At 38.4% G+C, this 14,939-nt stretch overlaps 1 protein-coding gene across 1 annotated transcript; it reads left to right on the plus strand.

Moving 5' to 3' along the window:
• The first annotated feature begins 493 nt into the window (after nucleotides 1-493).
• Nucleotides 494-4,520, plus strand: LOC122645244 (beta-glucosidase BoGH3B-like). The gene is made up of 7 exons (XM_043838570.1): nucleotides 494-551; nucleotides 680-896; nucleotides 1,033-1,123; nucleotides 2,465-2,607; nucleotides 3,044-3,290; nucleotides 3,397-3,684; nucleotides 3,780-4,520. Exons 1-7 carry the CDS (start codon nucleotides 494-496, stop codon nucleotides 4,518-4,520), a joined length of 1,785 nt encoding a protein of 594 aa, XP_043694505.1.
• Nucleotides 4,521-14,939: the final 10,419 nt, after the last annotated feature.

Genomic DNA, 14,939 nt, shown 5'->3' on the forward strand with positions numbered 1-14,939 from the left:
TCTTCGGTGGCATGACTAATAACTAGTTATCGGGATTAAGTAAATCTTTTTAAAATAGAAACTAGTGGATGGAAGGTCACTTTTATTCTCTCGTGAGTCGTGATCATATGAGCATGCAGCTTGCTCAGCATGCTGTTCTTACAAGAGAATGTACAAAGAAGACACAGTTTGATAACCTTCCCAAATTCTATAAATAGCAGAGATTTCAAAATCTGAATTCCACATACAGTCGTTACTCGTCATTCCTACAGAAGGCTAAGAAAATATGAAGAAGACAGAAATCCAAAGAAGCAAAACCTCCCATAGCCATGGCGATCGCCATTGCTCCTCTCTCCACCTCCGTTCCTTTCTCTTTCTCTTTCCCTTCATCTTCATCTTCCCTTCTGCTTCAGCAGAAACAGCTCAAGCTCGTTACAAGGATCCAGGACTCCCGATCGAATACCGAATCTCAGATCTCCTTTCTCGGATGACAACTCATGAAAAGATCGGCCAAATGGCCCAAATCGATCGTTCCGTCGCCTCTCCTGACGTTCTTATAAATCATTCCATCGGTTCGTCCCCTGCTTCTTATGTAGTTTTCTAAGTTTTCCTTCTTGTTTGAAGCTTAATTTTCTTGATTTCTTTGAAGATCTAAAGATGAAACAATGACGATGAGGGTTGTTCTGGTTATTAATTTCAGGGAGTGTAGTGAACGGAGTAGTGCCGAACGTTCCTTCTGTTATAGCGCCAAATGCAACCCCTGCTATGTGGGCGGACTTGATCGATGGATTCCAGAAGTCTGCGTTATCGGCAAGGCTTGGGATTCCCATAATATATGGCACTGACGCAGTCCATGGCCATAATAACGCCCTCGGTGCCACTATTTTTCCTCATAACGTCGGCCTTGGAGCTGCAAGGTTTCTCTGACTTCTTGTTTCTCTGCTTGCTTGTGTGAATATTTTGGACTGTGAGAGAGACAGAAGCTTTAGATCAATAAATTATAAATTGCCACCAGATTTTTGGTTAATATTTTCTTGTTTTGTTCTGATGAAGGGATGAGGATTTAATGGTGAGGATCGGAAGTGCCACTGCTTTGGAGGTTCAAGGCACCGGAATGCAGTACACTTTCGCTCCCTGTGTTGCTGTAAGCTCTCTCTCTTTCTCTTTGGAAACTATAAAATCCTAGGAGGGTATATTTATGAACCGAAAGGAGTGAAATTATTCCATTCCTTTGGCTGCAAGCACGGGTAAGAGGAGCACTACTGCAACCAGGGTAGCAACAAATTTTTTTATCTGTTTGGATTAATTTAATTAAGGGTTACAACTTCTAGAAACCTTCTACCTCCTTTAATTGTCTTTGTAATAAAAAAGCATTGACCAAAGGACTCTTGCACGATTGTGTCAAGACCGTAAAAAAAATATATGATATTATATGAATTATTTAATGAAGTATGTATATAAAATGATATTTCATAGGATTTATATTCATTGAAAAAAAAATATATGTTATCCTAAAAGAAATTTAAAATAAAGGTTTCAAATTCTTAGTTCAATATTTTTGTCAAGATAAGAATTTTCTTTTAATTAATTCTTATTTCAAATGGTTTTTAATTATTCAGATTAAAAAATCATATGCTCTCAATTCTTTTCTCTATACCTTTGTTTTATAAAAACTTGTATAAAAAAAATCTTAGTTCCAAGCGAAGTTACCAGTGGAAAGGCCACTTCAAAGTCCTAACTCACTAATTGGGTTAGAAACCGCAGGGGCAGCTTTTAAATCCCTAGCATAGTTGGAAAACCCAGTTTTCTAACTCAACTCGTCTTTCACAAAAACCTGGTGATTCGGCCTTGTCAAACTCGGTCAAGGCGAGTCCCGTTTTTTAATTTTTTAATACAATAAATATGTATAAATTAGTAAAAACTAAGAAAAATACAGAAAAAAGGGAAAACCAGAAAAAAAAATCAAAGAATTCTGTATCAATGCATTTTGAGTTTATACCATTGAACAAGGTAAAAGAATTGAGGAGTTGAGGGTGGGTTTCTTGCTATTTTAGAATACGGATTTACTATTTTAGTCAACTCAGATTCTAAGTGAATCGGCTTTATTTATTTTTTTATAACGACTAAACACGCCAAGTCTGTCATGACTGGGAAAAAATACTGAGCCTTATTTGACAATGACGATTTATGACCCAGTCTCCCCATCTTTTACCTTGACATAGTCTACACGACTCTTGGCCAGGTTTTCCAAAAATTTGACCGGCGACTCACCCAAGTCAAAACTGATTTTCAAACTATGATCCCTAGTAGTATAGTATCCGCTATTCCTATACCATTTCGAAGATGGAGTAGGTCTCCTATCCCCCAAAAGTAGCACCTACTATTGGAATAATCAACATCTCTTACCACGGATGTCGTCTCGTTCATCTTTTAACTAATTATTCTCTTTGAAAATGGTTGGGGTTTTGGATGTGTGGAACTGCAGGTGTGTAGGGATCCGCGGTGGGGTCGGTGCTACGAGAGCTACAGCGAGGATACACAGATTGTGAAGAGCATGGCCAAGATCATACTAGGCTTACAGGGCTACCCTCCTCACAATCACACACTCGGTTACCCCTTCGCGCACGGGTACTTCCTTTTTCTGTTTGAAGTTTATTTCCTTTTTCAACCCTATTGAGGTCGGATCCTCTGCACATACATGCACCTGAAGATCTTGGTTGTGTTTGGTATGCATTCTAGGTCAATTTTGCATTTTCAAACGATAAAAACAACTATTTTTAGTATTCGAGAATGCAAAATCGACCTAGAATGAATTCCAAGAATGCATGCCAAACGCAGCCCTAATGAGTCAATGAGAGGTTTTGTATGTGATGTTTTTGCTTTCAAAGATGCCAATGCAGTATCATAGATTTACTATTTTACCTTCTATTTGTATCGTATCATAGATCCGTATGACATGACATGACCAATCCCATATAGATTCCTAAAACCGTGGTCTCTAGTCATTTATTGAATGGTGGAGATTCTAAATTATGATGGTTGTTATTGAATGAGTCCATTACAGGGGAATGAAAGTTCTGGCTTGTGCAAAACACTACGCCGCCGATGGTGGGACACAAGGAGGGGTCGACGAGCACAACACGGTGACTACATATGACGACATGTATCGCATCCACATGACCCCTTATATTGATGCAATCGCCATGGGGGTGTCGACTATCATGGCTTCTTACTCTAGCTGGAACGGGATCAAGATGCATGCCAACCCTTTCCTCCTCACTCGCATTCTCAAACAAGAGATGTCCTTCCAGGTAGCATAAAATTATTATACAACATCTCTGAATTTACATTTCTACCCTTAACCTGTTCCTGACACCCTAGTGGTCATCACTATGTATGGGCTGCTACATGGGACAGGGTATGGTCATATCAGACTGGGAAGCAATTGACCGGATGACCAACCCACCCGGTTCACACTACAAAGAAAGCCTGAAGGCAGCAATCAACGCTGGAATCGACATGGTCATGATCCCTTACAAATACCAGCAATACATCACATATATGACGGAGCTTGTGTCTTCCGGCGACATTCCGATCAGCAGGATTGATGATGCTGTGAGGCGAATCCTTAGGGTGAAGTTCATTCTTGGGCTTTTCGAACAGCCCATGGCTGACCGGTCTCTCCATCCCATGGTTGGACACAAGGTTAGTCCAACACCCAACTGAATCAACCGATTTCATTGATATGGGTATTTTCATCATTAAAATTGGTATAACTTCTTAACCTTTTGGACCCACAGAAACATAGGGAATTAGCAAGAGAAGCCGTGAGGAAGAGTTTGGTGTTGTTGAAGAATAGAAATGGAGAGAAGAAGATGCTTCCTTTGAGCAAGAATGCCCCAAAGATTCTTGTGGTTGGGTCTCATGCACACAACATCGGCTACCAATGTGGAGGGTGGACTGTTTCATGGAAGGGCGGCTCAGGCAACATCACCGAAGGAACAACAATCTTAGAAGGCATCAAGAGGGCTGTTAGCAAGCAGACCCGGGTCATGTTCCAAGCAAAACCTGACAAGCAATTCGTTAACAATAACCGGGATTCTTCCTATGCAATCGTGGTTGTCGGTGAGCTCCCATATGCGGAAACAGACGGCGATAGTAAAGAGCTCAGGCTTGCACAGGACGGGGAGGAGACAATCAAGACTGTGTGCGAGGAGGTGAAATGTCTGGTTATCATTGTGTCGGGTCGACCCGTTGTGATAGAGCCTTATGTTGACATGATGGAGGCATTGGTGGCTGCTTGGCTTCCAGGGAGTGAAGCTGGAAAAGGGATTGCTGATGTTATATTTGGGGATTATGATTTCCAGGGTAAGCTTCCGAGGACATGGTTCCGGCGGGTCGACCAGCTACCGATGAATTTTGGGGATCCGTATTATGACCCGCTGTACCCGTTTGGGTATGGGCTCCAAATGGGTATGCAATCATACAAAAGAGGCCATGGTGTTTCATCCTCCTCTGCATCATCTTTTTCATCTATTTGATTCGTTATGGTATAGCTTAAAACAAAAAATTTGCAGAAAAAGGGATATATGAGGATTAAGGATATGTTTGTTGTAGCATTTGTATAATTGTTGTTTTGATCAATGAAAATTTATGAAGTACCAAGGATGTCTTTAGTATGCGTTCTTGGAATGTGTTGCGGTGAAATCTGAGTGATTTCTACTTGGTTGAGCTATCCTACACAATCAAATAACACAAGAGAAAAGTGTGCCGGCCTGAACCTGTTAATACACCCGGAAACCTAAGTTAAATCTGCAACAGATAAAGACTCAAATCCAACCAGTAAGAAGTGATAAAGTCCCTTTTACCTGAGGTAGGCATCGCTATTTATAGGATTGAGTTAGTAGATCGGTGTATGATTTTCCTGGTCGGAGATGGTAGGTAGTGTCTCACATAACTATAGATGTCATCTCTAGGTTGTGACACCTGTCGGGTTGGGAGCCACATGGAAAGTGTGACCTTAACTGCATCGGACTATGGTCAGGTTAACTAACCAAATAGGTTTAAGTGCTCGGTGCCCAAGCTTTAGGGTTTTATCTGAGTGAACTAGGCCAATTCTTGATCTTAGTCTTCGGGTCGACTCGGTAGCTGTTCTTTTGAATGATCTGTTTGGGTTTATGTTCGACATCTGGTCTGGGTGCCGAGTATGGCAAAACTTGATTCACCCAGGACTAGCAGGGTTCAGTCCAGGGCGGGTGGTCGGTTCGACCGTAATCCTGATTTTCAATGTGTCACTTCATGACTAGTCAGTCATATTGTGGTTCATCATAATGCATTATAGGTTGATTTTGCATTCTCTGGTAATAAAAACAACTATTTTTGTCATATGTGTAATCGACTTAGAATGCAAGCCTAATAGGAGTTTTTCTACTACATTCATGGAACCGGAGGCAATTCAAGATGGGTGGATTATAGAGGTTTATGTAGAAATCGCAATCCAGGAATATCAATTGGGGAAACAACTACCATTAATCCAAAGGGAATGTCAATTTGTGTAACAATCTTATTTAGTTTATGAAGGGGAGTGGATGGTGATGAGCACATTTATGTGTGAAATCTTAGGGCATACATTTTACCACATTGGACAGAGTTACTCGGTGCTTTCTTGTGTTTTTCAGGTTTTAGGTAAATTCTTGTGAAAATAGAGGAGATGATGTTAAGGAAATGTTTTTAAGATGTTTAAAGGTGTTAATGGGTTGGATACGTAGCCTATCAAGTCAGCTTCCCAACGGTTCAAACGGCACATGATTCCAAGTTGAAACGAATAAGTTACGGCCGTTTCGTAATGAAGCACGAAAATGGTCTGTAGGAGTTTATTTGTAATTATTGACAGTCGGCCGGAGACAAAGTGAAGCGAAAGTTCGGATTCTAGGGGCCTTAATACAATAATCAGAAGTTATATTTCTTGTACCGAAAGATTCCATTTGGAGGGCTCTGAACAGTCCAACTTCAACTTGAGATATCTTGGGCTCCCGAACTCCAAATTGGACAAAACTTGGGTCTATTTTGGGTGATTTTTCGCAAGGAACACAATGGTGAGGCCTATATAAGCACCCCATGCTCCATGTTTTCTGAAGGACAGAATGGGTATTTTATTTATTCTTGAAGGAATCCTAGTCATCACCCTTACTCTCTCTCTCCTCCAACTTCTCAAGGGCACGTCTGAAATTCTACTTGGGATAGATTTATTTTGAAAGATATTCTCTCACCTATGGAAAGTTGAAAAATCAAAGATGCTTTGATTTTATTGCTTGGAGAAGATATCTACAAAGAAAAGGAAGCACTTGTTAGAATTGGAAGTTTACTTTTCTAGAAATAGAAGGTCTATGTAAACAATCTTCTCTTCTTCTTCTTTCTATTTTTTTTTTTTTTTTTTCTTAGGATTCAAGGCATTGTAAAAGAGGAAGGAGAAGAGAATATTCTCTTTTCTTAGGGAATATTTCTCCTACACTTCCCTCTTTTCTCTTCTCCTCTCTTCCCCCTATAAATACCCCTTGCCCTCTGGGTTGTAAGAAGTTAGTTTTTAATTCAGTTTTTAGTTAGTTTCTAGTTCAATTTTAATTCAGTTTTTAGTGTAGTTTTTAGTTCAATTAATTAATGACACTTCCCTCTTCTCTCTTCTCCTCTCTTCCCCCTATAAATACCCCTTGCCCTCTGGGTTGTAAGAAGTTAGTTTTTAATTCAGTTTTTAGTTAGTTTCTAGTTCAATTTTAATTCAGTTTTTAGTGTAGTTTTTAGTTCAATTAATTAATGAAATTTTTTCTTCTCTTCTTCTAGTTTTTGGCTTTCTAAGTTCTAGTTTGATTTCATGCTTTCAATTTCATGGTTGTGATGCTTTTGATTCATGCTTTAATTTTATGTCTTCAATATGGTTGTAATAATTCTAGTTTAGTTTCAAGCTTTCTAGTCTAAGTTTCTAAGTTGATGACAAGACTTGGAGATTTAGAAGAGAAAGTAATTTCAGTCCGGTTCAAGCACATCCAGGTTTTCATTCTCTAAACCCTTAATCTCATTCTCCCTCTCCTCTATCTCTCTCTATCTTCTTCTTCTTCTCCCTCTATTTCTTTTATTTTTTTTTTATATATGATTGTGACTTGTGGATGCACTTTTATTCCCTTATTCCTTTTTATGTGGTTATTATGTGTGGCTGCATTTTTATTCCTTTCAATTTGCGTTAGTTTGATAGGTTAGATGCTCATGTGTTAGGACGCCAATTTAATCCCTTAATTTTGTTAGATTCTTATGAGTAGGTTGCATTAATTTTCATTAGTTTAATTTAACACTTTAATTTGGTTCACTTTGCATTACTTTTAAGTTAGTTAAATAAAGTGGCGTATATCTCCTCGTGTTCGACCCGTAGCTACGATTGACCCGTATGCTTGCGGTATTATTTTAACTCAAACAAGTTTTTGGCGCCGTTGCCGGGGAGATTATTGACCATTTTATTTTTCTGATTTTTAAGTAATTCGAAGTGCTTTAGTTTCTTCTCTTTCTCCTCTTTCTTTTTAAAAAAAAAAAAAAATTTTTGAAAACCTCTACTCGTTTCTCTTCTGTTTCAAATAGTGTGCGCCCAATCTAAAGTCCTTCATATGCCCAAACCCAGCCAATCTTGGTGCCACTTGATTCGTTGGGTGGTTTGGATTGGCATGTGACTTATCTTTGGAGGTGACCACTCTTGATAACAGGAAAGCAACATAGTCAGAGCGTTGGAAATATAAACATACAGTAGTCCTCCATCCTACATCAGAATCCATTTGGAGTCGCCTGTAGGTGGCTCGTGAAGACTATATGGGTTCCCTTGCTGTCAACCTATGTGGCAACCTTACAGCTTTGGAACCATTGTTTCGATTTCTGAGGGATAGATGCACTATCTACCTTGGGCTCCCTCTTGTTTTTAGTATTTTTTTTCTTGTCTTTTATTTTTCTTTAAACTTTTTTTTATGGGAGACCTCAATTTGGGATAGGTGGTTAATTTAGAATAATGGGAGATACACTTCCATATAAGACTTTGGGAGAAAGATGGACCTATGCTAAGGCAACCATGATTTTGGAGAAAATGTTTAAACAGGTTAGGGAAGCCAAAAGTAGTGAGATAGAGAACAATTTTGCACCACCCCAGTACAATTTTTCTCCCCAACCCAACTATGGACTTTCGGGAAATTTTGATTGGTCACTTCCCCAAACAATCCATGTTATGGAAGGATGCCCTAATCTTTATGGGGGTAGCTATGGTGATGAGAATATGAGTCCTCAATTTCAATACAATTCTTTTGGCACTTACAATCAAGGGTGGAGTGATCATCCCGATTTCTTGTGGGATCAATGGAATAACCAAGCTGGACCACCCAATTTCCAATATCATGGTCAGTTTGGTCCTCCAATGCCCAACCCTCCATTAAATCTCAATGGGCCACCTCTCCTTGAACCATATCACCAACCCCTTGAGTTTCAAAACATGGGTGAGGAGGCCAGACTGAATGAGCTTGAGAAATACATAGACCTTCTCACAACAAGCCAAAATACCATGGAGAAGCAACTCTCTCAACTGATAACCATGGTGCAAGAGGAGGAAACGGGTACATTACCTAGTCAGCCTGAACCGCCCCATCCCCAGTTTAATGTTATTGAAAGTCCACCACCCCAGTTTGAGGTTAATGAGAGTCATTCCCAACAAGCTGCTTTTCATGATGATTTATTTGTTGAGATTGAGTCTCCTCAAGATATTAGTGAAGCGAGGTTTGATGAGCTACCTGGGGAAGTCCACCTTTTGCCTGAAATTTCTGATTTTAGTGTGTCTAGTGAATTTATTGATTTAGAATCAGATTTTCATGATAACATAGAAAGCCAGGAAATTCGATCTCCCCCCCTCTCTTTGGAAAACTTAGATAATTGTCATTTTGAGGATTTCATTGTCTCACATGTTGCTTTGTCCAAACCTCCTAGGTTTGACGATTTTATTGAGGAGGACAATGTTAGTCATAATGCCTTTCAAGCATATTTCCATGATCCTTATTTGGCAAACCAAGTTATGCAAAGAGCGGATAGTTGTATTGCTAGGATTGATTTGAGTAAACCTTCAATTTTTTATGATTATTTATATGAGGTTATTCATAATCCTTTTTATGCTTATTGTGATCCGTTTTTGATTGGTTTTTCAAAGAATGATAGGTGTTCTACATTGCAAACGGGAAAGGAGGGACAGATTTATGGCCTGAGTTTTAATGCCTTCATTTTTCACTGTCCCATGAGGATAGATATTTCTATTGGATATTTCTCAGTTGTGCTTAACTTCCATATTATTTCTCGCTTTACTAAAATTCATGGTCGAGTGTTTTCTGGGTCTGAAGCTATTTCTCCATTTACTGGCCATGGATTGAGATTTTTGTTGCTGCTCCTAGCACTTTTTGTAGAGCTCATGACTCTTCATGATCCTCTTTGTTGATTATATCTGGTAAGCCCCTTCATCTCCTCCCTTGTCCTTATTTTTTTTCTTTTATGCATGCATTGAGGACACTGCATGAATTAAGTGTGGGGGGGTTGTTGGGCTTAATTGGTGAATTTTGATTGTGGCAATAGTTTGGTTTTGTGCATATGTCTCTTTGATTGCAAAACGAGAGAGAGAGAGGGAATTAGGTGTCCTAGCATGCGAAATAATAAAAAATTCCTTTTCAAGGATAGTGGTTGGTTTGTATCCGGTGAGAGTGATTGAATTGGAAAAAATGAGCATTATTTCATTTGATGGTTAGATTTCTCTATGTATTTTATGGACCCTTTGATCTTTTGGCTAGTAGTTGAGACTAATTTGTTTGTGGCAAGGCAAGGCATGAAAGTAAATGAAAGAAAAAAAAAAAAAAAAGAAAGGAAGGTGGAATTCCTTGGGACTAGATAGGGTAATGTGCCTCATGAAGCAGGGTGACTTGATCGAAATTCCTTGGAAGGAAACTCAAAAAACTCTTGCATCAATGTCTCAAAGTCTCTATGGATATATGCAAAAAGCGAAGCTACCAAGTATTTGGGTGTCTGGTGTATGCTCCACAATGTCATTCAGAGAACAGTAATGGAGTAGAAATAGAGTTTGTGGTTGAGAAAAAAAAAAACCTTTGCCTTAATGCGGGAAAAAAAAAAGAAAGTATTGTCAACAATACTCAATGCCTAAGTCTTTGGTTCCATCGATGCTATGGGGGGGTTTACTTGAAGGTGAGTAGTGTTCAGAAAATATGAGGAGATCCCTTGAACTTGATGCATGCTTGTTACTTAAATTGATGTGGGGTGATAAAATTCAAGTGTGGGGGAACCTTTGGCTCCTTGATCTTTAGTTGAACACTTTTTGGGATTATATGCACTGTCTTACTTATGCCATGATTAAAATTTACAGCATTCATTTACAATTGAATTTTGCGTGTATATTCACTGCAAACACCCATGAGACACAACTCGTCCACTAGGGGTAACCTAGGGGTTTAAAGGCTTGTTGCACATGCTAAGTGCAACCGTGATTCCTACGAAAGTGAGTTAGGATTTTCTGCATTCTAGATTAGTTTTTGTTTTTGCTTTACTTGAGGGCAAGTAACGTTCAAGTGTGGGGGAATCTGATGAGCACATTTATGCGTGAAATCTTAGGGCATAAAGCATACATTTTACCACATTGGAGAGAGTTACTCGGTGCTTTCTTGTGCTTTTCAGCTTTTAGGTGAATTCTTGTGAAAATGGAGGAGATGATTCTAAGGAAATATTTTTAAACTGTTTAGAGATGTTAATGGCTTGGATACGTAGCCCATCGAGTCAACTTCGCAACGGTTCAAACGGCACATGATTCCGAGTTGAAACAAAGAAGTTACAGCCGTTTCCGTAACGAAGCACGAAAATAGTCTATAGGGGTTTATTTGTAATTATTGACAGTCGGCCAGAGACAAAGTGAAGCGAAAGTTCGGATTCCAGGGTCCTTAACACAATAACCAGAAGTTATATTTCTTGTACCCGAAAGATTCCATTTGGAGGGCTCTGAACAGTCCAACTTCAACTTGAGATATCTTAGGCTCCCGAACTCCAAATTGGACAAAACTTGGGTCTATTTTGGGTGATTTTTTGCAAGGAACACAATAGTGAGGCCTATATAAGCACCCCATGATCCATGTTTTCTGAAGGACAGAATGGATATTTTATTTATTCTTGAAGGAATCCTAGTCATCACCCTTACTCTCTCTCTCCTCCAACTTCTCAAGGGCACTTCTGGAATTCTACTTGGGATAGATTTATTTTGAAAGATATTCTCTCACCCATGAAAAGTTGAAAAATCAAAGATGCTTTGATTTTATTGCTTGGAGAAGATATCTACAAAGAAAAGGAAGCACTTGTTAGAATTGGAAGTTTACTTTTCTAGAAATAGAAGGTCTATGTAAACAATCTTCTCTTCTTCTTCTTTCTATTTTTTTTTCTTTTTTTTTATCTTAGGATTCAAGGCATTGTAAAAGAGGAAGGAGAAGAGAATATTCTCTTTTCTTAGGGAATATTTCTCCTACCCTTCCCTCTTCTCTCTTCTCCTCTCTTCCCCCTGTAAATACCCCTTGCCCTCTGGGTCGTAAGAAGTTAGTTTTTAATTCAGTTTTTAGTTAGTTTCTAGTTCAATTTTAATTCAGTTTTTAGTGTAGTTTTTAGTTCAATTAATTAGTGAAATTTTTTCTTTTCTTCTTCTAGTTTTTGGCTTTCTAAGTTCTAGTTTGATTTCATGCTTTCAATTTCATGATTGTGATGCTTTTGATTCATGCTTTAATTTTATGTCTTCAATATGGTTGTAATAATTCTAGTTTAGTTTCAAGCTTTCTAGTCTAAGTTTCTAAGTTGATGACAAGACTTGGAGATTTAGAAGAGAAAGCAATTTCAGTCCGATTCAAGCACATCCAGGTTTTCATTCTCTAAACCCTTAATCTCATTCTCCCTCTCCTCTATCTCTCTCTATCTTCTTCTTCTTCTCCCTCTATTTCTTTTATTTTTTTTTTTATATATGGCTGTGACTTGTGGATGCACTTTTATTCCCTTATTCCTTTTTATGTGGTTATTATATGTGGCTGCATTTTTATTCCTTTTAATTTGCGTTAGTTTCATAGGTTAAATGCTCATGTGTTAAGACGCCAATTTAATCCCTTAAGTTTGTTAGATGCTTATGAGTAGGTTGCATTAATTTTCATTAGTTTAATTTAACACTTTAATTTGGTTCACTTTGCATTACTTTTAAGTTAGTTAAATAAAGTGGCGTATATCTCCTCGTGTTCGACCCGTAGCTACGATTGACCCGTACGCTTGCGGTATTAATTTAACTTAAACAGATGGCATACACTCTTTTTGAGTTTTTTTTTTTCAATTTTTTCTTTGCTTAACTAGTACCATTAGGGAAAGAAAGCCTCAGTAAAAAGAGACAAATAATTGTGCAAACTAAATCTATAAAATAAAATAGATATAGGAACCAGCGTTGTTCATCAAATAGAGGAGCAGTTGCCATGTACATTGATAGGGGAGTCCATAATCAAATCAAATCTATGTCAAAAAGAAGTTCCACATATACCTTAGAATTAATACAAAATTCAGCAATCTACTATCCATATTTGCTATGAGCCTCTACTTCAACTTCATGGTCTGTCACAATAAAACTGTACCGATCAAAACAAAATTGCCATGGAACAGAACCTCATATGCCTAACCTGCTTTGTTCTTATCACAATCAATTACTTTGGAATATGAGAAAAAATGATCAACACTCGAGAATGGGGCTTCTCACCCCATCAGAGCTTACGGGGCCCTCTCCCTTGAAACATTTATTAATATCAAGTGTATATGGGATAATGGGAGTGTTTCCCCATTTAATGTTGTGGACCTAAATGCCCTTGAGCATTTTACCAAAAAAAAAAAAAATTGTACTAAAGCACAAGATCACCTCAGTAGTACTATGTTTGGAATAATTCAATGAAAAAAAATGCATGAAGTCATTTCCTTTTTTGGGTACCTCGGATTACCGAATGTCAGAAAAGAAAAGAAAAGGACCGAGTTTTGCGTTACCCAAAGTTGATATTTCCGTGGTTCGTGATCCTCTGCTGCCTTATGCCCATGCGACCGGCGTGTAGCCTCACACAAGCAGGAGAAAAATGAACGCCCAACCCTTCTGGGGTAGGTGCTCAGGCAATGGATAGGGTAGTCATTTCGACCCTGCCTGTGCAAGACTTGACGTCGGCCACACGGGCAAGCAGCAGCAGAGGATCCAAATTGTTTTTCCCTTTGTTTTTTATTATGTTTTTTTTTAACCTTTTCGGAATAAGTTTCCCTCCACCCATAGAGGGTTGTTCCCCCACCATCCTTGGGTTCACAAATCCCTCCTAGGGTTTTGGTATGTTTCAAAATACACTTCGGATGCCCCATCCCGCCTTCTTCCACCCTGTGGTATCCCCTTCAACATGGGTAACGGGAAACTCGATCCTACCGTTTATATATCTATAGCTTGTCTACCAAACACAACAACTGAAATGAACATACATGTGAAAGGTAACCACCTGTCCTTTTTTTTTTTTTTTTGGGAATTGGGAGCTTATATATATATTTTATACCTCCTAGTGAGCATGGGTCTGAAGTGCACCACAGCTCACCAACTGTGCTAGGCAGCTGTTGTTACTATCTGTCCTTTTTGTTTTCATTAAGGAATAATTTCTTAGATCCACCAGATAAGAACTGAAATTACAAGAAAGGTAGGTTTCAAATTTGTTTTAAACCCGCTAGTTTCTATTAAAAAAAGATTTACTTAATCCCCATAGTTAGTTATTAGTCATGCCACCTAAGAAGAAAATAGAAGTGTACTTCCAAAAACACCCCAATCTCATTTCTCCTTTTTTTTGTTTTTTTTTTTTTTTTGTTTTTCAAAACATGTGTTCTCGTTTATGACCGTTTCATTGTAAAAATATAACAGATTTATTTCATAATGGGAAGAATAAGCGGGAAGATCGTGCCGCCAAGAGATAAAAATTGAAATGGGAAAAATAAGGAGCTGGGCTCACGTTCACGTACGTGAAGAGAACGCCTCACAGCCGTTCAGATGGAATCCCCTCCATGTGGGTCCCACGAAGTGGATTCCATCTGAACAGCTAGGAGCCTTTCACGTATGCGAATATGATCCTTGCTTGAATATAAGAAGGAAAACTAAATTTTTTTGTTTTTTTAAGAAAACATGACCGATCCATACCGGCGATATGGCCTATCTGGATTGAAATTTGTAGAGAATGATGTCGCTTGCTAAAACCTTGGTTTAAACTCTGCCGCTAGACCTTTTTTTTTTTTTTTTGGGTAATAATACGAGCTTCGATTTGTAATCGAACAAATGAAAGAAGCAAATTAAGATTAGATGGTGAGAACGGATGAGTGACAAATACCTTGAAGCAAATTAAGATTAGAAGCTGGGTTTGGAATTTTTTCTTTTTTCTTTTTTATCCGTTTCCTTTGTATTCAATCCCTACTATTAAGATGCCCTTCTCTTTGGCACCCATAGTTTAGTTTTTTTTTTTCGGAGTTTTTTTTTTTTTTTTTTTGAGATAATAGGAGGTTTGATTTGTAATCCAACAATTAAGGAGCACTTATCGTTGTCTTCGCATCCCACTACATCTCAATCTAGGAGATTGTCCAGATCGGCAGTCTATAGTGATAAATGATGGTTGAGGAAATTTTTGAAGTTCAAGTTTATTTTCTTCGGCATGACTAATAACTAGTTATCGGGATTAAGTAAATCTTTTTAAAATAGAAACTAGTGGATGGAAGGTCACTTTTATTCTCTCGTGAGTCGTGATCATATGAGCATGCAGCTTGCTCAGCATGCTGTTCTTACAAGAGAATGTACAAAGAAGACACAGTTTGATAACCTTCCCTAA

The sequence above is a fragment of the Telopea speciosissima genome, chromosome 11 (assembly GCF_018873765.1).
Source record: "Telopea speciosissima isolate NSW1024214 ecotype Mountain lineage chromosome 11, Tspe_v1, whole genome shotgun sequence".
Lineage (NCBI taxonomy): Eukaryota > Viridiplantae > Streptophyta > Magnoliopsida > Proteales > Proteaceae > Telopea > Telopea speciosissima.